Raw genomic sequence first — 23,955 nt, 5'->3', positions numbered from 1 at the left:
TCTGTATTCTGGGTGTGGCTGTATGTGTGTGCAAGCACGCATACACCGATGTGTGCACATCTAATGGTAAGCGTGCACTGGCGCATGAGCGCGTCTGGGGGCACGTGGGCCGTGCGTGTGCAGTGTACACACACCCACACATCCTGGCTGCCCTGCACACACATCTTCCTGGCTCCCTGGGAGCCGGCAGTCTTTTCCCCAGCAAGAGCCATTGTGCCGCGTCTCAGGGGTGATGTCGGTGGCAGTTCGGGTGGCAGGAGCCCGAAGGTAGGAAGGTGGAAGTGGTGCAGGGGAAGGCACGGCTAATGAGGCCACTTTCCTTGCCAGCCTGGGAGCTGCTGCCACTAATTATCGCCTCAGTAAGCAGCTCCCCAGGGCAGGGCTGCTGACGGAGCCCTGCTCTCTTCCTCCCCCTGAGACCTCTTTCCCCACCTCCCAGCAGCCCTGAGATGCTGCAGGAGCTCTGGCACCAAGAAGAAGGGCAGACAGAGAGGAGGGCCAGTGCTTAGTCCACTAGGAGACCCAGGATGCCCGCCTGCCTGCCCATCAGCCTGCTGCCAGGAGCCCACATTTCAGGGTACTCCTCTGTGTTAGGGCATGGTCACCAAAAGGCCTCTGGGAATCCAAATGTGCTCCTGGAGAAAGGAAAGTCTACACACCCTGACCCTCACAGACACCGAGCATGCCCCTGTAACAGGAGCACTAGACTGGGAGGCAACTGGGTCGGCTGATAATCCCAGTGCTGTGTGACTTTAGGCAAGTTCCCATACCTCTCTGGATCTTGGTTTCCTTGTCTGTAAAGTAGGGGAAGAAGACTTGCAATGCAGGGGACACGGGTTCCTTGCAATGCAGAGGACACGGGATGGATCCCTGGTCAGGACCCCACATGCCACAGGGCAACTAAGCCTGCAATGGGCAACTAGGAACCTGCGCGCTCTGGTGCCCTCATGCCACTACTGGAGAGTCCATGTGCCGCAAGGAAACATCCCGCGTGAGATCCGCATGCCACAGTGAGGATCCTGCATGCCGCAACTAAGACCCGACACAGCCAAATAAATAAAAATTTGTTAAAAGGAACGGCGAGACACACGGCTGTCTCAGCTAGCACAGAGATGGGCATCTGCTATGTGTTTATTTTCATGTGTATATTCTCATGCGTATGTGTGTGTTTGTGCGTACTTAGCACATCAGACCCCTGATTTCACAAATATTGCTTAAGAGAAGGCAGTGAGCCAGTTTAAAGAAAAATGCTTAGTAAATGAGAAGAAACCCTGGCATCTGAGTATGACAAAGTCCTGATGGAAGTTGACAAGTGACTGCGGCCCCAGGCCAGAGGGTCTCTGAGGCCCTTCCCTCTCCAAGAAGCGGTGGGTTCAGACCCCCAGGCCCCTAGAATGAGAAATGCACAAACTGGGCCCTGATTTCCACCTTGCCCTCATCAGCACCAAGATACGCCATTGCCAGGAGCAGCAGGAGAAGCTGCTGTGAAGTAGGTGGGATGGGCCTTCCTGGCCACAGGCCCCCATATGACCTTAGAGGACACAGAAAGAGTCCACACGCATGACCCCTCGTGTGATTCAGGCCAGATCAGGCCAGGGCACAGGATTGACCCAGACTGAAGGCAGACGTGGCCAGGGTCTTGACAGAGACGGTTCAGGCTGGGCCTGGTGTGTCCAGGGCGGTCAGCGGCCACACCTCCCTTAGAGGCTAGGGGGTGGTTCTGAGCGCCCCCAGCCCGGGCCAGTGAATAAGCTCTTCCACCTGTGCTGTCCAGGGGAGAGCCACCTGTCCCACGGCCCGAATGTCTCTGTCCTCCAAGTGGCCGGATATGAATCACAGGGATTTACAGCCCAGCCTCGAGTGGGATTTATGGGTCTGCCTCAAGCCCGGCCAGCGGGGAGTGGCCGCCCGTCAGTCCCCCATTGCGGCTGATTGATGAGGATGTTTCCTGCCAAGAAAAATCCCCTCTGTGGCAGGCAGCCGAGAGAAAGGCTCCAAGGCCCAGGGGCCAGCCCCTCACCCCATACCTGTTCCCAGTCTGGTCCCCTCTCTTGCACTTACAGATCACACCTTCCCACGATCCCCCCAGCCCCACACACTGACACCCAAACAGTAGATGCACCCAAGGGCCCCAGCTTCCAGGTCAGCATTCCACCTTCCCAGACCTGCCACTTGTTCATCCCTGGGAACAGTGCCCTTCAAACAAATCCATCCCAGGGCTCAAGGCTGGATATGCCAAATTCCAGAATGAATTTCTGAAGGAATCCAGAACACACACACACTTCACAGATGAAGAACCAGAAGCCCAGAGGGGGACGGGCCTTGCCCAGAGCCACACAGCAGCACAATGGTGTAGCTGAGACCTGAGCCCACAAGACCCTGGACTAGTCAAGTCAGTGTCTGATCCCAGCTGATAGTCCTATAGTCTCGGGGAGAGTTTTCACCTCCAGATAAAGGCTCCTCTTCTCCAGAGAACTCACAGACCTGAGTTTGAATTCCTGCTCTATCACTTTGTATCTGAGAGTCACCATTTCTCTGTGCCTGCTTCCTCACCTGAAAAGTGAGGCTCAAAAATAGTCCTGACCTTTTGGGGTCATTATGAGGTTCAAGTGATACAATATAGGTGAAGTCCCAGGGCAGAGCTGGATTCCTGGCAGTGCTTGATAGATGTTGGAAATTGTCCTCCTTCATCCCTGATGTCTCAAAAGGCCCCCTGCTTCCTGATTTGTTAGGGGATGGGGGTAGGGCAGTTTAGGGCAGGTGGAGCAGGAGGAAAAGGAGAGGATATATGTAGGGCTGCAGAACAGGAGCGAAACCCCTTCCTGCTGGAGAAAATCCTGGAAGGCTGCCTGGAAGGGGTGACATCAAGCAGAGGACGCAGAGCTCTACCTCTCTTGCTCTGAGGCTATCTGGGGACATCCTGAACACCACGGGGCTAAGGGGAAGTACCCTGCCCTGAAAACCAACTCCAGCCCCAGACCAGCCCCAGCAAAAGCTGCTTCCTTGAGTGAACTGGGGGCAAGTCCCTGTAGGCACCTGCAAAACAGGGCCAGGCAGGACCAGACCACACTCTCTAGAAGGCATCTTCCAGTTCTGACCTTTAGACAAGCCCATCCAGACCCATCCCATGCAGTATCCAAATCTTGCCACTGGGTGGCAGCAGGGAGCAAAACCAGAGTCTGGCCTCCCCGTGGCTGCTGCTGACCAGTCCCTCCCTGCAGCACCAGATGTTCTTTGCTTCCCCACGCCCTCAGCTGACTCTCGCGGGAACCAGAGCTGAGGGATCACCCGCATCCAGACATGAGCTTCTCCCCACGGCCCTGCAGAGCAGCCTGCATTCTCTACTTCTCAGATGAGAAAACTGAGGCCAGAAGAGGGAAGGACCTGTTCAAGGTCACACATCACGCTCGGCAGAGCCAGGTCTCTAACCCTTTTTTCCAGCCCCCGGGCCCCTAGCAGAAGCCATGTGAAGGGAGGATTGGAGTCAGGGAGGCTTGGGCTGGAATCCTGGTGCCCCTACCCCTAGCTGTGAATTATCACTAGACAGGTTCCCACCCTGTCTGATCCTCAGCTTATGTAGATGCCTGGTGCCTGGCAAGAACTGAACACACGAAGCTACTTCTCTGTTTCCGGTATATTTGACACCCCACGAGAGCAGACACGTGTTTATCTGACTCACCTTGGCGTCCCCAGAGCCTGGCATGGGAGGATGTTCAGAGAATAATAGCTGCTCAGAGGCTCTCTCCCTCCTGGCCCTGTCTTGCACTGAGTGTAAGGGTTTCCCACTCCTCAAGTCCCTTCTACCCTCTGGGAAATCAGCCCTTTCCCTTCCCTCCCCTTGGCAGCCCACACCCACCCAGGCCCCGAAGCCACGGCCCCCGGCCCTCCACCTTGTCTCCCCGTGCCTCTCAGCCCCCGCTGTTCTCTGTCCCTGCCTCTCCTTCAGTCCCCCTCTCCTGCTGAGTCCCCGCTCTGCACTGTACACTGTGTTTACAAGAAAACCATGACAGTTTTTTATTTCTCTCTTTTTGTCTCCCGTCCTCCCCTGAAGGGAAACGTGCTTCCACTCTCCCAGGAATAAATGAAGGCTCCAGAAGATAAACCACAAAAAAAGGACAGTAGGCCCCGTGGGTGCCCCCAGCCCCACCCATGGGCCACATGCACACAGGCGCCTACCCAATCCTCCTCTTGTGGGGGCCTCCAAGAGCGACTCTGTTATTTTGGGGGTAATTGAAAGTGCCGATCTTTATTCCAGAGGATAAACTAGGCAGAGAGACTTGTGGAGCAAGAGGCAGAGAGAGAAGAGAGCGGAGGGAGGCAGAAAGACGGAGGGGAGAAGAGCCAGATGGAAGAGCGTACTCCACGAGGAGAGAGGAGAAGCCAGAAGGAGCAGGTCAGCAGCAGATTCTGCCTCCAGCGAACTTGGAGAGGCAGCTTCTCACCCCTCCGGGAAACCAGGGGCATTTGTCCACCAACTAGCTTCCCGTCCCCACCCTGGCCAAGGACCAGGAACAGGATGGGTGGGAGCAGGGAGAAGGGGTCTGACTTGTCTTGGTCAGTGAGGGCTCACCAACCAGGTGACTGGAGGGCTGAGAGCCAGGCAGCGGCTCCTCAGCCCCCCACCCTGGGCTGGGATCATGCCCCATGCCATCCTGGGCCCAGAGACCCTCCTGAGCTCCCTGCCTGCAGCCCACCCCACCCAATCTGCACGTGGGCATGTCGAACGGCGGGGAGAGGGGGGTTCTCACGGTTTATCTGCTCTGATTCTCCGGGGCAGTGGCTGTGAGGGAGCCTGGGGGGGAGGTGAGTATGTGCGTGAGATAAGGAGGCGCTTGGAGAGAGCAGGGTGTGGGATAGTAAACGCGCATGTGTCCAGTGTGTGTGTGTCTGTGTGTTTGAGTGTGTTTGCCGTCGGGGCATGTGTGGGAAATAGGGTGTGTGGTCTGAGCATGTGTGTGCATGCGTGTGCATGTGTGAGCAGTGCTGTCAGGAGCGCCTGTGCCTTGTCCCCACGCAAATGTGGGTAAAGGACAAGTGTTTGCTCACAACCCCTACCTGTGAGCCTGTGAGCGGTGTGGCAGTGTGTTCCCACAAGCAGGGCCCCTCTTTGACTCCCAGCCCAGGGCCACCGTCCCCCCAGCTCCTGGGAGCCAGAGTAACCTCTGGCCCTCAGGGTCCCTCCAGCAACAACAGAAGGATGGCCACCTACCCACTCCCCTACAACCTGGCCAGTGTCCAGGAGGGTCATGTGACTGCAGTTTTACCACCAAGCCCAGGCAGGGGTGACCCACGGAGGCCAGGGCTCCCCCCACCCCCAGGAGAGATGGGCAGAAGCTCTGGTAGGTGTCCTGCCGTGCACATGACCCTCACCTACCTTCCTATGTCTGCCCACACCTGGAGAGCACTGTTTCTCATCCTCCCACCCAGCCACCCTCTGAACTCCTGGAAGGCATGGCTGGGACTCTGAGGCACATTCAGAGCTCGGCACAGGGCAGAAGCTCAGCAGATGCTTGCTGAATGAAAGAATGATTGTGTCTGTGTGATCTGGGACCTAACCGCCTGAGGGTACAGGCTGAAGTCCTGCAAGGCTCAGACCAGGGCTTCCGGCCAGGTCAAGCGTGCCCCCAGTTGTTCAGAAGGGGTGCAGTCAGCACCCAGACAGGCCTGAGAGGCCATGGCCACTGACCTTCTCCAGGTCATCTATCTGGTCACCACCACAGGGGAGGCAAGGCCAAGAGCTAGGGGCTGCTTTGTCAAAAGGTTTGTCTCAAGCTAAATGACCCTCTCACTTTGTGGGCTGAGGCACCAAGGAGGCCCCATTTATCTTCTCTGGAGGCCATAGCCCGTTATTGGTGGGGCCATCTCTCTTTCAAACATCTTCATCCCTCTGGGGCTTCCCTGGCAGTCCAGTGGTTAAGACTGCCAGTGCAGGGGGCACAGCTTCAATCCCCTGGTCAGGGAACTAGGATCCTACATGCTGCATGGTGCAGCCAAAAAATAGAAGGAAAAAAACTACATGCGCCAAAGATTCATACTGAATCCTCCAGCCTGCTATCCTTCCTTGGGAACCACAAAGCAAGGATTAGTTCTAGCTCTGGGGCGAACACCCAGCCCCGGCCCATCCTTACCTGGTAGCAGCTGGGGCCACTAGGCCGAAGGTCTGCCCCAGACCAAGCCACAGAGGCAAAAACTAACATTTAGTCTTAATATAATATAATATATTAAGACCATGTGAGTCCTAAAATAACTCACCCCAAATTGAGCCCTGACTCTGCTTACCAAAGCCAATCACACTCTGAGTCCTGACCCTGTCACACATTGAGCCCTGACCCTGATCACATACTGAGCCCTGATCCTGGTCACACACTGAGCCCTGACCTTGGTCATGAACTGAGCCTGGACCTTTATTTAGAGACAGGCCATTATTTTGTCATCTGGCCAAAGCTGTTTCCCTGGCTCTGGGCCTCAATTTTCTTCTTTTTTCTAATGGAGGGCCTTGGGATGAACAGATCATTAAATCAGAAAACACCTACTCAGAGGTTGGCCTGTAGTTTCCCCGACCTGGTGACACTGGAGAGCATCAGCCACTGCCACCTGCCAGCCTCCACCCCCAACCAACACATTCAGCCCAACCATCACTAATTTTTGCAGCCACCATGATGAATGGTATTGTCGGCAAAACGACGTCTTTCTAATCTGCTGCAAGACAGATGGGTCCCCGAGCTCACTGGCTGTTTCTCGAGCCTGCCCAGACCAGACTTGTGGAGGAGCGGGGAGGACAGGACAGACACAATATTCCAGGCCTGCACGCTGGGGTGGGAAGGGGAGGACATTTCAGGCCCAGAGTCAGGAATGACCCCAGTGGGGTTTTCTACAAGCCCCCCTTTTAAAATATTCAGTTGTTTTGTTTCTTTTTAATATTCCAAAGATAGTCTCTGCTTCTTCCTACCTAAAGTTAGTTCTTCAATACAATTTTCATTTTCAGTTAAAACCTGAATATTGGACTTCCCTGGTGGATCAGTGGTAAAGAATCCTCCTGTCAAAGCAGGAGACGGGGGTTCGATCCCTGGTCCAGGAAGATCCCACATGCCGCAGAGCAACTAAGCCTGTGTACCACAACTACTGAGCCAGTACTCTAGGGTCCAAGAACCACAACTGCTGAGCCCACGGGCTGTGACTAATGAGCCCATATGCCCTAGAGCCCGTGCTCCGCAACAGGAGAAGCCACTGCAGTGAGAAGCCTGTGCGCCGCGTCGAGGGAGTAACCCCCACTCACGGCAACTAGAGAAAAAAGCCCAGGCAGCAACAAAGACCCAGCACAGCCAAAAATGAATAAATAAAAACTTAAAAATAAAGATAAAACTTGAATATTGCTCAAATTCACAGGGATGAACCTTCAGACACTGGTTCCTAGTGGCCCCTTCCTCCTGCCTGCCTCTGCTTCGGGGACAGTGGCTGCAGAGGAACATGCCTCTGCCTGAGCCATCAGGTCTGGGGCAGATTCAGCCTCCCCTCATCCTTCCATAAGCCCCCCTCCCTCCACAGTTCCTGCTGCCCTTTCCTCACTTCCAGGGGCTGCAGAGCCGCAGGGGTAGTGCTCCCCACATCTCTTGTGGCCAGGGGAGCTAGGAGACTGGCTTGTCCTAGGGGTGAGGGCAATCAGAACAGGGGGTCTGGATACCAAGAATTAAGGAAGGACAAACACCAGTCCCCAAGACCCCAGCCTCCCCAGAGACCAGCAGGAGAGCAGGCAGTGCTGCTGCTAAATCACTTCAGTCATGTCCAACTCTGTGTGACCCCATAGATGGAAGCCCACCAGGCTCACCCGTCCCTGGGATTCTCCAGGCAAGAACACTGGAGTGGGTTGCCATTTCCTTCTCCAATGTGTGAAAGTGAAGAGTGAAAGTGAAGTCGCTCAGTCGTGTCTGACTTGTAGCGACCCCATGGACTGCAGCCTACCAGGCTCCTCCGTCCATGGGATTTTCCAGACAAGAGTACTTACTGGAGTGGCTTGCCATTGACTTAAAGCAGCAAAGCCAGAAGGGGTGGGGGCTCTGGGCACTGCCTGGACTCATGAGTGAGGCAACACTGCCCCCTACTGGTCAGTCCACAGCTCTCTCCTCTCCTCTGCCACCAGACACTAGAGGGCTAAGCGGTTGGGGTGGGGACACACAGGTGACTCTCCAAAGACAGCGTGTGACATACAGACCCTCCTACCAGCAGCTCCCTTCCCCTTTCCTGCCCCCCTATGCTGATCCCTAGCCTCCAGGCTCTGCCTGTCTTGCCCAACCTGCTCTCACTGCCCAAGGAATTCTGAAAAGACCACATCCCCTCCAGCCCCATCACCCTGAGGACGAATCCTGAGTCCCCTTCAAGCTGCCCACCATCTGGTCTCATTACAGGCCAGCCTCCAAGAGCCCAGGTGCCCGCCTTCTGAGCCTGCCCTGGTTCCCTGCTCTTGTACCCCTCGGTCCCACCTGCGTGCCTTCCTCTTCATCTTTACCTCCACCAAGAATGCCCTCCGTCTCTGCTCATTCCTGGGGTCCCTCCCCCTCCCCATCCCCAACCAGCACGGCCCCTCCTTCCTGTGCTCCATCCACTCATCCTGCTCCTCACTCCTCTCTCAGACGCTGGCCACCATCAGGGATCAGAAGCGAACAGTTCAGGAGCGGGAGGGAAATTGGCCATCCTCTAGGTGCCTCCTCCCCGCTCACCGAGGCCCAGAAAGGTATGGGAGCTGCGCAAGGCCACACAGCACACTGGGGGCAGACGCGGGGCTGGAACTCAGCTCCCCGGAGCCTTTACCCAGGGCTCCTTGGAGGACACAGAGCTGCCTCCCCCAGTGAGCCACAGCAGAACATCTCCTGGACAAGGACCCCTCCCATACCTCCCAGTATCCCCAGCTCCTCACCGAAGGCAGGGCCCAAAGAAAGCAGCTGTGTTTGCAAAACCAAGGAATAAATAAATGAAAATATTTATCTAACGTCTTCTATGTGCTGGACACAGCAGGCACCAGTTCTGAACTTAAAACCTGGGTAAGTTGCTCAATTTGGTACAGAAAAATAACTTATGGGGACAAGGTAGGGTGGGGGGAGTGCACCAGGAGGGGCTTCAGTCGCCAATGTCGATGATCAGCGGGCATAGGTGGGGTGAGTGCTTGATGCCCATGGTGAAAGCGGGTGAGCGGGGCTTGTGTACCGTGACCTGCTGGACGTTGTGGGAGCCGGGGCCAGGCCGAGGTGTGTGGTCCACCGGGTAGCTAAAGCGCTTGGCCATGCTATAGATGGGGCTGCGGTTCTGATAGACGGACGGCTCCGGCCGGGTGTGTGCAGCCGGTCCAGGGCCTCTTCCCATATTCTTGTAGAACCAGTTCTTGTCCAAGTGGGCCAAGCTATAGCAAGGAGCAGCTTTATTGGCAGGGAGGTTGGGCCCCAGCAGGAGTGGCATCTGGTACCGGTTGGGGCCCGGATTGGGGTCCATCACTCGGTATGGGCATCGGAAGCCAAAGGAGTACTCAGGAGCCCTGCGTTCCCCAGGCGGGTGGGTCTTCTCCAGGTGGTAATGGCAGGGGGCCGGGGTGGGGCTCAGACCTGAATATAGGTAAATGAAGGGGAGGAGTCTCAGGGCAGGAACCAGGCTGAATCTCCTGGTGACCAACTAACGATTCTAGGGAGGGGGCGAGGTCTTGGTGAGCCAGGTGTGACTTTCCTATAACCATCTTAGCATCGGGCGGGAACATCACCTCCCTGCATGGGGCTCTGGGACGAGGGTGGGTAGGGACTTCGCCATCCTGGCATCAGGATTGTGACACTGTCTTCATAATATTAAAACCCCAAGCATCATCAGAACGTCACCCCTGGCTGTCATTGTCCCTGTGACAGCACCAAGAAAACATGCTGGCATCAGTAGTCTGTGAACTCATTAGCATGACACAAGTCCTGTGATATTTTTACCGTATCTCCCTGCAACATACATGGAACATTGGCCTCCAGACATTAAGTACTGTTACCCAGACATGGTGACATGGGTATCTTGAAGTGACCTTGCAGGGAGGTGCCAGCATCTGCAGACACACCTGGCAAGGGGAGTCATGACCCCTCTGCTCCTGCTTGTGTCCTAAGCGTGGACCCCCACCCTCCAGCCTCCCACCCCCAACCTCCCTCTTCCGGCCCATCTTACGCAGGTTAGAGACGTGTTCTGCCATGGGAACCTGAGGACAGCTGGCCATCCCAAACCGAGTTATCTTAGGATCCAAGAAATAGCAGGACCCAGGGCTACATATGTCCATGATCCCTGCAAGGCAGCCAAGGAAAGGGCCGGTCACTCCAGAGGCTGCCCCAGGGTGAGTCTGGCTTCTGCCTCCAGGCAAGATCCCCCTCCCCTAGAAAGGGACCGAGGGCACCTTCCTAATGCCTTGGACTTTGGGAGATTTGGGGAGCCTTTATTTCCACATCTGTAAAATGGATCTTTTAACACACGACCTAACATTCTTTAGAACTTGTTCAGAGAACAGATAAAGTAACAGCTGCCAGGGACTGGTGTCAAGGGGACAATAATAGGCATGTGTGTGTGTGTGTGTGTGTGTGTGTGTGTGTGAAGTCGCTTCAGTCGTGTGCGACTCTTTGCGACCCCATGGACTGTAGCCCGCCAGGCTTCCCTGTCCATGGGATTTTCCAGGCAAGAATACTGGAGTGGGTTGCCGTGCCCTCCTCCAGGGGATCTTCCCAACCCAGGGATTGACCCCATGTCTCCTGTGGCTCCTGCATTGCAGGTAGAATCTTTGTCGGTAAGCCACCAGGAAAGCCCATGGTGGCTATTATTAGTATAAAGAAAAGACCCAGCCCCAGAAAGGGGGGGTTCCCTTGCTGAGAAGGGTATGTTACCCCAGTGAGGTGCCTGGATCTCAGACCCCCAGATACACACCACTGCCCACCCTCTCACAAGCTGTGGCCATCAGCCCCAGCTCTTCGCCGGGCCTCAGCTCCCTGCCTTCCAGGGGGGTCTAAGCAACCACCACCACCCACTTCCCTCCACCCCATCTCCCAGTTATTCCTGCCCAGCTGCTTTGGCAAGTGAACCCACAGCAGTCAAAGCTGAAGGGCGTCAGCCAAACACCAGTCAGAAAGGAGACCCTGCCAGCTGGACACAACAGGTCACGTCACAGCTCCCTAAGGAGAGCCAGCTGGGAGGTGCCTTCAGAGGGAAGGGTAACTTGGCCCCCTGCTGACTTCCTTCTGGACCTAGCAGGCCCCCTGGGTGTCCCACTCAGGACAGGCCTGGGCTCCCAGGGGCCTGTGGCTACAGGTAATAACTCCTCCCCTCTCACACCGCCCCTAACATCCAATAGTAATAACCCTATGCCCGCGGGGACAACGGGTGTGGCAAGCACTCACGCTTCTCCGAGTGCCGGGCATGCAGGGTATAGGCCGGCTCCTGGAACATGGAGACGTCATGGTCTATGTAGCCCGTGCAGGATGGCCGGAGGTACTTGGCAGGCCCTGGACCTGTGAGCATGGAGAGAGAAGCCCTCAGCCTGGGCCTGCGAGATCAGAGGCAGGGAAAGCCCTGAATACAGTGTGCTTAAGACCACTGCAGGAACTTCGCTGGTGGTCCAGTGGCTAAGACTCTGCACTCCCAATGCAGGGGGCCTGGGCTCAATCCCTGATCAGGGAGCTAGATCCCACATACTGCAACTAAGAGTTCACATGCAATGACTAACTATCTCATGCACCGCAGCTAAGACCTGGCGCAGCCAAATAAATTAATATTAATAAAAAAAAAGAACACTGGGGTCTTTGCTCCTGCTAATGTCACACTGCCACACTGTCCCACTATCAAGACACTTCCTTTGGGAAAAGTCAATGTTCCTAGATAAAATGCAATTTCTCTTGGACAGGCAATGCATAATAAGAAAATTAATAGTTAAAAGTGACTGAGAACTTATTCTGTGCCGAGCACTAGGCTAAACATTTTCTATGGGTTATCTCAATTAAGCCTCTCAAGAACTCTGTGAGATACATATTCTTATTTTTCCCATCTTACAGATGTTCAGCCTCTAACTGAGGCTTAGAAATAGCAATTCACACAAAGTCACACAAGCTGGTATTGTGAAAATTCTAAGACATCAGCCAACAGAGCCCAAACATTTAATCACATAATGCAAGCCACTCCAGTACTCTTGCCTGGAAAATCCCATGGATGGAGGAGCCTGGTGGGCTGCAGTCCATGGGGTTGCTAGGGGTCGGACACGACTGAGCTACTTCACTTTCACTTTTCACTTTCACACATTGGAGAAGGAAATGGCAACCCACTCCTGTGTTCTTGCCTGGAGAATCCCAGGGATGGGGGAGCCTGGTGGGCTTCCGTTTATGGGGTCACACAGAGTCGGACATGACTGAAGTGACTTAGCAGCAGCAAACAACCCCCACGTACAGCAACAGTCAGTCATCAACAATGTAGTAAGAATTAGTCTGTCTGCTTTCAGTTGAGAGATTCAAGGGAAGTGAGGAAAGCTAATATGGACTAAAGATGCCATTGAATCCCTAGTTTTTTTCCAAAACTGGCCTCACTTCAAACCCCTTCCCACCACCCTCCCCAAATTCCCAGAAGTTAATTCTGCTTGTGGAGTTTAGCTTGGAAGTGCAGATCTTCTGTGGCTTTGAGAAGAGGCTGAAGGGGTTTTGCAGGAGGCAGGGCTGCAAGGTTAGGACACCTTCAGCCGCTCTTCAGAGAGAGGAATGAGCCCAAGCCCAGGTCAGGGGCCTGTTCTCACCTTTGAGCATCGCCAGGACCACAGGGGTCTGCTTTATCTCATGTCCTGAAGACACTGGCACCTTTTTCTCTGGCTGCTGCCCATAGAACACAGGGTTCTTGACACCCTTGGGCAGTTTCATGTCTGGGGCCAAGTGGGGGGCAATAGCAGCTACTGAGAGACCAGGAGCAGCAGGCAAGGAGCTGGGCCTGGGTGAGACCTGTTCCGGGCACCCCTGCCCAAGCCCCTGTGTCCACTCTCTCTCCCCGACGCCACAGGCGGTGTGAGGGCTGAGAAGCAAAGCAGTCCTCCTACTGGAGCAGCTGAGGCTGTCTGGGGTGCAGCCAGCTGCAGGGCCCCGCAGGCAGGAGCTGAGGATGACATCACTGCAGAACTTGGACTGTGAAACCCAGAGTGTTTATTTTCTCCAGTTGCCGTGGCGCCTGGACTGTGGCGTAGAAATTCTATGCTGGCAGCTCAGCTATGGAACCCTGAGAACTCAACCCCACTGTCCCTGCTCCCAACCTGGCTAAGTGGCCTGAGGGGCCCCAGGACCCTGGATCAGGAAGCAGAAAGGGAGAAGTAGAGTGACAGACCCAGCTCTTCACTCGGGTTTGTTGCTGTTCACTCAGTTGTGTCTGACTCTGCAACCCCATGGCCTGCAGCACACGGGCTTCTCTGTTCTGTACTGTCTCGCAGAGTTTACTCAAACCCATGTCCATCAAGTCTGTGATGCCATCCAACCATCTCATCCTCTGTTGTCCCCTTCTCCTCCTGCCTTCAATCTTTCCCAGCATCAGGGTCTTTTCCAATGAGTCAGCTCTTCACATCAGATGGCCAAAGTATTGGAGCTTCAGCTCCAGCATTAGTCCTTCCAATGAATACTCAGGGTTGATTTCTTTTATTTACTGGTTTGATCTCCTTGCAGTCCAAGGGACTCTCACTCCTGGTGGGTGCCCTGGAGGTGGTAAAAGAGTGGACAGGTCACGGGTGAAGGATTCTTGCTACCTGCACAGCCCCCTGGAGTAGTCTTCTACTCTCCGCCCCTCCCACCTATCCCCCAGATTCTGGACATGCCCCCCGACTTCTTTCGCAGTCTATTTTTTTCTGGGAAAGTATCAAGCCAATTATTTCACAGTAAGGTGTGACTGTCTGATAACTTCTCAGATTCCTATCCCAGGGATGGTATCTTTAGAGATCCATGTCTAGGAATATTTGAGCGCTGCTGACATCTCGGGCAGGGGATGGGTGCAAATAAAGAAGGATGGAGGGTAGGGCTGAGGCCTCAAGAAGCTACTTCCTGGGGCTTCCCTGGTGGCTCAGTGATAAAGAATCCTCCTGCCAATGCAGGAGATGCGGCTCTGATCCCTGGTCCGGGAAGATGCCACACACCTCAAAGCAACTAAGCCCATGCACCACAACTATTGAGCCTGTACTCTGGAGCATGGGAACTACAACTGTTGAGCCCAGGTGCCGCAGCTACTGAGGCCCATGCACCCGAGAGCCTGTGCTGCACAAGAGGAGCCACCGCAACGAGAAGCCCGCGCACTGCAACTACGGAGCAAGCCCCACACGCTGCAACTAGAGGAAAGCTCGCGTGCTTCAATGCGTACCTAGCCAAAAATAAGCAAAATTACTTTTTTAAAAAAGAAGCTACTTCCTGTGCTTGTGGTCAAGAACATCCCCTGAGTGGTGGGAGTGTAAGAGAAAACATTGAAGAACAGGGAAGATGTTCAGCTGCCATGTGATTGATGGATGAGCCCCGGGGCTGAGGAAATGCTTGACAACCCCTCACCCCATAAAAACAGGAGGCTCAGGGGCCCTGGGGCCTGCTTCACCTACCAGTTTATAGCTCAAACCAGGGATATGATCTAGAGTGGTTTCCATCTTGGGCACAGATGACCACTGGCTTTAGAGAGGGTGTCTGTCATAGCCCTGGCACACAGATAATACGGTTGAGGACTCGAAAGGGCCCAAGACTTGCCCAAAGCTTCCCATCACATTAGTAGCAGAGACGGAACCAGAACACAAGCCCCAGAGCTCTCTTTGGATCACAGCCTCTGATCTAATGGAAACCAAACCATGCTCTGAACTCATTGCAACCAGCAGGCACAATGAGGACTCGGAGCAGACCAGCCAGGTATGCTGCGCGCTTCAGCCCCCAACTGGCGGGGCTGAAGGCTTGAAACAGAGGACAGGGTGCCCACGCCCAGCACAGCAGTTCCCTCCTGTGTCTTTCTCATCACCCGAGGGGCAGCAAAGCCTTTGATTTCTGGAGGGGGAGGGCTGGGCAAGGCTGGGATTGGCCCAGCCTCAGCTGGCCTCGGGCCACGGGCGGTGCCGCCTCCTCACCCTCATCCTTGCCAGCTTTTCCTGCTGGAAGTTGTGGCCTGCTGGGCCCATGTCCTGACGGTCCCCTCATACTAATAGGGGCCAGATGTTGGGCTGCAGCCTTCACCATCCTGGGCGGGTGGAGAGTGGTGGTCTCCAAGCGTCTCAGGCCCAAGGAGCCTTTCTGACCCTGCTACACCCACTGTTGCTGTCTGCCATCCTTGTGCCTAGTTCTTTTAGGGAAACTGAGACACTGTCCACCCTGGAAGGTCACCCCATTTCTGCTCCAAAGGCTCCCTTCCCTCCAACTTTAACTGAAACTTAGTTGACCCTGGAGACAGCCCTCGGTTCTCTCCAAAGCTACTGCTCTGTCCCTCCGAGCTCAAAGTGGAGCGGGTCGCTGGGCTCCTGGGTATCCACCCAGGCAGTGTCGCCTCCCTGACAAGGGCATGGCTCCGTGAAGACCCCAGTATCCAGGGTGCCCCTCCTCATCTCTCAGGATTGCCATCTGTCCTGACTAACAAACCTGGCAGCCTTGGCTCATGGTCTTCTTCCCCATCCCCAACTCCTGCCATTACCCTGGTCACTTAGGCCTCCCCAGGGACCACTCACCACTCCCTGGGCCTCCCAGTTCCCAGACCTCCTCCTCCCAAAGTCTCCAAATGCCTTCTCTCCACTCCCTCGCAGCTACCCTCCCCAGCACATTCTGGGTTTCTCACCCTCCTATCAGGAACACTATCCCCTGTTCTCACCGTTCCACTTCTGACTCTGCACAGACTTCTATCACCAAGACCTCATCAGTGACCCAGCACCTCCCCCGGCCCATCTTTCAGGCTGCCCACCTTGTCCAACTCCTTTGCTGATAAGTCCCAGCCCTGAGTCACCACGTCTGACCTGCCCTCCTGCAAGACCTGCTAGGAACAGACTCAGGGTCCCCAGACCCTGGACTTGAGTCCATGCCATCTAGCCACCCACCTCCATGCTGGTCAGCTTGCTCTCTCTCTCTGCCCAGAGATCATTTCAAACATGGCTTATTCCCTTCCTGGTACCCGGCCCTCCCTCCAGCCCCCTGCTCTGCGTCTTGCTCACAGAGCGCACAGAGGCCGTCAGACTGACCTTGGACTCAAAGCCTCCCTCCCACACTGTCAGAACCACCAGCTTCCACTGGCACCTGCTCCTACTTCCCTCCTGGGGTTTCGGAGGGCCCACCAAGACCCTCTCCCATCTCCTCTGCGTCTCAAGAATATTTCACTGCCCACTGCCATCCTCTCTTCGCTTTAACCCCTCATCTGGCCCTTCCCATCGCACTCTATATACTCTGCATCCCTCCCATTTATTAAAAATCATCTAGCACAGGGAGCTATATTCAATATCCTATGATTAACCATAGTGGAAAAAAAATCTTTAAAAAAAACGAATGTCTATTTGTGTATAACTGTGTCACTTTGCTCTACGGCAGAGATTGGCACACATTGTAAATCAACCACACTTGAATAAAAAAAAAATTTTTAATTACTGCTATAGACAAAAAGATAAATTTTTTATAGAAAAATGATAATTAAAAAAATGAAAAGTATCTCCCTGGTCGTACACACCTCTCCCCAGTCAGCTTCCCCTGAGAGGTGTTTTCCCTGCTGTCTGATTCTCGCCTCGCTTTAACGCTGACTCCCTACAAGCTGGCTTCAGACCCATTGCTCCACCTCCGCTGTGACCTGCGTGTGGCAGCTGCCGCCAGTGGCCACTTCTCCTCCTCGTCAGATTGGCCTCTCCGGAGCACTGGACCACAATGACCCACCACTCCCTCCTCCTTGCAATACCTCTTCCTGGCTCCAAGATGTTCTGGTCTTCCTCCCATATCCCCACTGCCCCTTCACAGTCTCTGGCTCTTCTTCCTCAACCTGACCTTTCACTGCTGGCACACACTCATTAATTGCGAAGGAAAAACAAGAAAATACAGGGAGGATCCTGGCAGGCATCGCCTCAACCAAGTGTTGTAAGTCCTCCCGAGAGGACGCATGAGAAGGACACAGAATCAAGACCTCCCTGGGGGTCCAGTGGCTAAGACTCAACACTCCCAATGCAAAGGGCCCGGGTTCCATCCCTGGTCAGGGAACTAGATTCCATGCGCCACAGCTAAGAGTTTGCATGTCGCAGGTAAAGATCCTTCATGCCACAACAAAAACCCGGCACAGCCAAATAAAACGCTTTTTAAAAAATGACATAGCATCACTTCTGGGGTGTTCCCACCAAAGGTACATAACCTGAATCCACAAAAAAACCAGATAAACTCAAATCAACATTCATGTTACAAAATAACAGACCTATACTTGCCCCAAATGACAATAGCATGAAAGACAAAGAAATACTGAAGAGCTTTCTACAATAATGTAAACTCAAGAACAGGACAACTAAGTGTAATGTAGAAGCCGGGGTTTTCTTTTGCTCTCAAGGATATTATTGGGGAATTGACAAAACCAGAAAAAAGTCTGGCGAGTTAAAAGTACAATACCAACCTTAATTTCCTGATTTGGGTCATTGCACTCTGGTTTGGAAAGAGAAGGTCCTTGTTCCCAGGAAATACACAGTGAAGCATTTAAGGATAAGTAGCTCTGGGACTTACTCTCAAAAAATTCTTATAGGCAAAAAAATATGTCTATACATAGAAAATAATTTAAAATGTGATAAAATATTACCGTTTGGGAAATCTTGGTGAAGAGTGTGTGGGAAATATTTGTAATGGCCTTCCTACTTTTCTGTAAGTCTGAAATAATGTAAAAAAAAAAAAAAAATTTTTTTTAGAAAAAAATGTTGGTGTCTCAGAGTTCAGTCTTGGGAACTTCCTCTCCCTTTCCACCATTCTCCTCTTTCTGGGAACTCTCATCTCCTCTGTTGCTTCATTCCCATTATCTGTATCCCAACAATTCTCAAATATATATATATCTCCGGCTCAGCCCTTCTTAAGACTTTAAATCCATGTATCTGACGGTCTGCACAGTGTTACTGGAAATTCTCAAAACATCTAAAAATTAACATGCTCAGAGCTCTTCTCATGAGATGCCCCCGACCCCATTTTTCTCAATGAATGATGCCATAACTCATCTAAGTATCCAAGGAAGAAATCTGGGCTTGTCCTGGACACCTCCCTTGTCTTTACTCCCACATCCAATAATCACCGAGTCACTTAGGGAGACTATGTGTTCCCAAAGGCAGGGCTCCTGTCACTTGCCCTGGTGCTCCAGACCCCAAAAAATGTCCTGACATATGGTACGTGCTTAAGAAATGTTTGTGGAATAACTGAATGAGTCGATCCATTGATTGATCCAGAAAAAGATCACTCCTCATGGGAACAAAGTCCTACTTTCTGAACAGAGACACAGGCCCAGTCTTGCTGACTAGACTACAGTTTACATTCGTGGAAGTTTGTATCAGTTATCTCTTGCTGCGTAACAAATTATCCTCAAAGCTTAAGAACTTAAAAGAGCGATAAACATTTATCATCACACACAGTTTCTGTGGGTCAGGAGTTTAGAAGTGGCTTAGCTGGATGGTTCTGGCTCCAGATGTCTCCAGAAGTGGCAGTCAAGAGCTACAGTCATCGGAAAGTGTGACTGGGGCTGGCAGATACACTTCCAAGAGGGCTCACTCATGTTGAATGGTGAATCGGTGCTGACGGTTGACAAGAGGCCTCAGTTCTTCTCCATAGGAGCTCTCTTCAGGCTACTAAACTGTCCTCGGGTCATGGTGGCCGGCTTTCCCCAGAGCAAGTAATCAGAAGAGAGCAAGGCAGAGGTCATCATGTTTTTTGTGACTTAGCCTGGAAATCGTACTCCATCATTTCTGCAAAGCCCTGTTGGCCATTCCCTGGTAGCTCACATGGTAAAGAATCCACCTACAATGCAAGAGACCTGGGTTTGATTCCTGGGTCGGGAAGATTCCCTGGAGAAGGGAATGGAAATCCACTCCAGTATTATCACCTGGAAAACCCCAAGGACAGAGGAGCCTGGTGGGCTATATAGTCCAGGCAGTCGCAAAGCGTAGGACACGACTGAGTGAGTGACACGTTCATTGGCCATTCAGGTCAGCCCTCTTCAGTGTGGACAGGGACTCCACAAGGTTGCGAATGTCAGATGAGGGCCATCTTGGAGGCTGGCTTCCACAGAGTTGTCACTGTAGGAGGAACCCCAGCTAATGGGACCAACAGGGGCTGAAATCCAAGCTATACACCCTTAGGTGAAGTGGGACACACACTGAACCCCACACAGGCTGAAGACAGCCCTGTCGGCTCCCTCCAGCCGCCTCTTGGTTGTGAGTCTTACCTCTCCTTCAAAGGATTCCTGGGAGACGTGCAGAGAACATGACCCTGGCATCAAGAGTTGCCCTCATCATAACCAAAGGTGCTGCCCTTCACAGTTTCTAAAGCCCCTGCGCCTCTGTTGGAGGGTATCATCCAAGCGCCATAGCGGTTCTAGTTTACAGATGAGGGTGTAGGTACTAAGAGGTGAAGTGACTCGCCTGAGGCCACACAGAAAAGGCTTGGCAGGATCAGACCTCTGGCTCCTAACCCCACATTCTTTCCACTGCCCTGCCCAGCTGCCAGCTCAGACCCATGTCTCCTAACACCCACTGAAGCCTCATCCCCGGTCCTAAGCAGGTATTTCTCACCCTTCTTTCAGGAGCCCCACCCCAGCTCCCAAAAGGATCTGCCCCACACTAGACCCTGAGCAAATACATTCACGAATATTTTCCATCCAAACGAGGACTCCCAGAGGCTCTCTCTGCAACCAAGCTGAATATCCACGGATGGAGCAGAGCAGGGGTTAACAGCCTGAGCCAATATTTAGAAATAGCACAGCCCCAGGAGGAGTCAGCTGCGGCCAGCTGGTCACAGCCACTGAAGCCACAAGCCTTTGTGGACATGGTGTGGAAGATGAGTGCTGCTCCTGGGAACAGAGGCCCTGAGAGGGTCCCCGACCTCCCCAAACCCCCATCTCCCCAGGACAGCTTGGACCCGGGGAGAGCCTTCCCCTGGCCAGGAGAAACCCTGCCACAGGCCTCCCATCCACAGCCCACAGCTGGCTCCCAAGGGCAGCAAACATAACTTTTCAGCTTCTGAACTGTGTAATTGTTGGGAATAGCAGGCCCCACCCCTCCCGTCCTGGCTTCCTTACGCTTGGAGGAGCCCCATGGATGCCTCCAGCCAGGAGCAGGAGCAAGGCCACTCCTAGCGGCGGCCCTGGGTCAGGGGCCCAGGCCTGGGGCCCACCACCATGGAGCTCCTGGCCATGTGACTGTGGGGTCACAGAATTGAGGGCAAAAGCCCCAAATGCACAGTAGTGGCCTGGGTTCTAGATCCTTCATGGTGGAAGGCCACTTCCCTGAGGTGAGGCCCTGGGCAGTGGGAGCTGAGGCTCTGCCCCACTAGGGCACAAGCACCCGCCATTTACCCCCAATCTGGCTTTGGCCACAGGCTCCCTGGGTGGGGCCCAGGCAGTCAGGGTACAAAACACAGAGGCACTCAGCATGCCAGGCCCCACCCAAGGCATGGCACGGCCACAGCCACAGCCGGAGCGGGCACTCTTCATCCAAGCAGCGTAAGGATGGGAGTGACCGGGAGGGCCTGGCCAGCACGCCTGACTGAACTCTGCAGTGGAGAAGCCGGTGATGCAGGGGTCTATCGTCTGTCCTCCCAGAGGGCCACCATTTGGAGAAACTGAGGCAGCATTTTGACTTCTCCTTCAGCCCTCAGCCGTGGGCATCCTTCTTCATTCACGTGTGTCCTAGGTCTTCCTCTTCCCCCGATCCTGGGTGTCCTGTCCTGTGCTTTGCTGGGAAGAAATCTACCGAGAGGACAGGAAGTATTGATTGTCTCAGCTCAGTGTGCCCCAGGGAGGCAGTGGGTAGGTGGGGGCACTAGGAGAATACAGAGGGAGTCTGTGAAAAGGGAGGTCAGGGTGGGAAGGAAGGCTGGGAGGACTTCATGGAGGATGGTGAGATATGGCCAGAAAGGCAGGGGTGTCAGGGATGGTCACCAGGGACACCTGGCCAACCCAAGCCAGAGAAAGTCAGAAGGCAGAGGAAGAAGTTTGAGGATGCTAGGGAGGTCCTGGTGGGCTCTACTCAAGATGAGGATGTAGGGGCCTTAGTTGGGGGCACGCTGAGGAGGTTGGCAGGGAGGGGGGACAATTGGGGAGCAGGCACTGCCCAGCAATGGCCTTTGTTCTGAGATGATAAGAGGTGGTCAGGGATCAGTTTCAAGACAAAAGCTCTCAACTTTCCACCAGTCTTCCTGGTATGATTCAGCTCAGCACCGATCCAGGGCTCAAGTCCCAGGCTACAGGCTGAACAAAGGCCCAGCAGGTACGCTACAGTGCCCCAGCATCCCTTTACCGCTAGAGTCTCAGTTTTCTCATCAGCAAAAAGGGAACACTGTCCGCCAACACACACGCTTCCCAGGGTTGTCAAGAGACCAGGTGAATGTTTTGTAAACTGAGAAGCCTGAGCAGGGAAGTGACAGTGGGTTATTACTGCCCTGCCAGTTGCCATTATTTTTCCAGGCCTGTGTTTCTCTCCCCAGCTAGCAACCAGGCAGGGGGAGGCTACAAGCTAATCCCGACTTGAATCTAAGCTGTGGGTGGGAACTCCGTCTGGAGGCTCCACAGACAGACCAATAACTCCTGGTAGTTGTGGATAAATCTGAGTGGGTGGGGATCGGGGAGGAGATGGGAGAAAATGCGGAGGGGGAAGATGGGCAGATGGGGTGGCTGGAAATCTCCACCCATATTTTTGATTCATAAAGAAGCAGAAGTCCTCTCCTCCTTTCTTTTTTTTCATTCCTAAGAAGAAAGCTTCGTTTCCTCCAAATGTCTTCTCAGCAGTCCCGGCAACTTGGGGCCCACACTTGGCCAGTAATTAGTCCCTAACAAGGACCAGGTGCCTTGCTGACTTGGAGAGAAGGAAAAACAAGGGACCAGTATGGAATTGATGGCTTTACTGCCACCAAGACCAGCTGAGCACAGCCCCACCACCCCAGGCCTCTGAGGGTGAACTGGAGGGGAGTTGTTAGGTTTGCCAAAATTTCCCCAGAACAGCAGCAACGGGCTTCTAAGTCAATCCCAGCATGCATTTATTGGGTACCTACTGTGTGCAGCTGCCTCTGGAAGTTACATGCAAACTGTGAGACCCAGGGAGGATATGCAGCAGGCCTACAGGGCAAGGAGGGGAAAAAAGATAAGCATTCACTGAGCACCTGCTGCATACCCCGGGCTAGGCACTTGAGATACATTAAAGCCTTTAATCCTCACAAAGCCAATTTTACAAAGAAGGAAACCACACAGAAGTGAAGTGATTTGCTCAAGTTGGACAGCTAAGCAGGAGAGCTGGGATTTGAACCCAGAGCCCTAGTTACCACTGTGCTGTGGGCTTGGGGCCAAAGACCTGGCTCTACCTCCTAGCAGCTGTGTTTCAGTTAAAGTGTTTATCACTCAGTCGTGTTCAGCTCTTTGTGATCCCATGGACTGTAGCCCACCAGGCTCCTCTGGCCATGGTATTCTCCAGGCAAGAATACTGGAGTGGGCTGCCATTCCCTTCTATAGGGAATCCTCCCAACCCAGGAATGAAAACTGGGTCTCCTGCATTGCAAGCAGATTCTTTATCATTTGAGCCACCAGGGAAGCTGTGTAGACTTGCTCAAGTCCCTTAACCTCCCTTGGCCTCAGTTTCTTCATTTGCAGAACGGGGCACAATTTTGTTGCAAACTTTGAAGGTCCGTACACACACACGGTAGGACTGTTACTGGGCAAGGGAAGGGGTTGAGGAGAGAGTGAGTGGTGGGATGGGGTTGGGAGTGGGCTAAAGCAGGCAAGGGTAACAGATTCTGATGCAGGAAGGGAGGAGAGACACCCCAGGGGTTCTCTTCCACCCATTCGCTGGACAAAGAAACCGAGGCCAGGCCATGCCAATGCTGGGATTAGACAGAGGGCAAGCAGAGTCTCTTGATGCCAGAAGCTCTACAGTAACATTGCCCTTTCTCCTGTTTGGGACAAGGCTGAGATTGTTGCCTGGGAGGGAGCCAAGGGGAGCAGGGCCCCAGCCTGAAACTGTTAGGTAGGTGCTAAATCCAGGGCCAGATTTCCAGGAGGCAGCCCCAGAGGAACTTGAAACACCAGATTCAGGAGGCCTTGGGTTCTGGTCCCATAAGACCAGGTACCTACTGTCCATCTGGGGGCCTCTTGAGAACCACTTCCAGCTCTGAGCCAGTCTCCTCCATGAAACGAGGGCAGGAGTGGTTGACAGCCACTTGGCAGGGTCCATTTGAAGCAAATGATCCCATGGAGGTGAGAATCCCTCCTGCCTTGTGCGAGAATCTAAATCATCTCTCCTTTACCAACTGAGTCATTGAGGCAGAAAAGGTCAAAGAGGCAATGCCAGTGGGCACAGAGCTGTACAGAACTTCAGGCTGCTGCTTCTCTGACCAAATGGCATCCTGAAGACACCTCAGACGCAAAGCAGCCCCAAAGCAGTCCGTGGGGTGGACAGCATCTGTCCTTCCTCTCCGGGCTGGCTGTGAGGACGCCCCCGACCCACAATCCTTGCAAAAGCAGAGGGCAGAGAAGCGAGGGGACCAGCCCAGCACATCCCCTCCCAGAGGAGTTCTCCCGGGAGCCCTTGAGTCCGAGCCCCGGGGAATCCGGGCTTCTCTGGGATTTTGTTCTGAATCTCTAAGGTGGAGCCTGGGCCTGACCGAGCTGTAAGGATCCTCTCACCCTCGACGGGGAGGAGACCCAGCACGGGCCCTTTAAGACGGCTGGGGGTGGGGGGGCCGCCGGGGGAGCCCCGGCCTGAAACCGGAGCGCGGGTCGGCGCCTGCCCCGCCC

General features: G+C 54.0%; 1 protein-coding gene across 1 annotated transcript; it reads right to left on the bottom strand.

Moving 5' to 3' along the window:
- Positions 1-9,111: 9,111 nt before the first annotated feature.
- On the bottom strand, positions 9,112-12,893 carry CIMAP1C (ciliary microtubule associated protein 1C). Its single transcript, XM_055417604.2, has 4 exons — positions 12,773-12,893; positions 11,394-11,504; positions 10,180-10,293; positions 9,112-9,590 (listed from the first exon to the last, which is right to left on the bottom strand). Exons 1-4 carry the CDS (start codon positions 12,891-12,893, stop codon positions 9,112-9,114), a joined length of 825 nt encoding a protein of 274 aa, XP_055273579.2.
- Positions 12,894-23,955: the final 11,062 nt, after the last annotated feature.

This window comes from Moschus berezovskii, chromosome 21 (assembly GCF_049115385.1).
Source record: "Moschus berezovskii isolate FMDL1 chromosome 21, NW_MosBer_1.0, whole genome shotgun sequence".
Classification (NCBI taxonomy): domain Eukaryota; kingdom Metazoa; phylum Chordata; class Mammalia; order Artiodactyla; family Moschidae; genus Moschus; species Moschus berezovskii.
The sequence above is the reverse complement of the archived record's forward strand: the minus strand, read 5'-3'. Positions and strand labels throughout refer to the sequence as shown.

Bases quoted from the DNA above. Each gene is read 5' to 3' on its own strand.
- CIMAP1C (XM_055417604.2), bottom strand. From the start codon at position 12,893: ATGAAACTGCCCAAGGGTGTCAAGAACCCTGTGTTCTATGGGCAGCAG. The intron at 11,505-12,772 runs GTGAGAACAGGC...CCATGCTCACAG, and splicing joins GGTCCTGGCGATGCTCAAAG to GTCCAGGGCCTGCCAAGTAC. The intron at 10,294-11,393 runs GTGAGTGCTTGC...GCTGCCTTGCAG, and splicing joins TGCCCGGCACTCGGAGAAGC to GGATCATGGACATATGTAGC.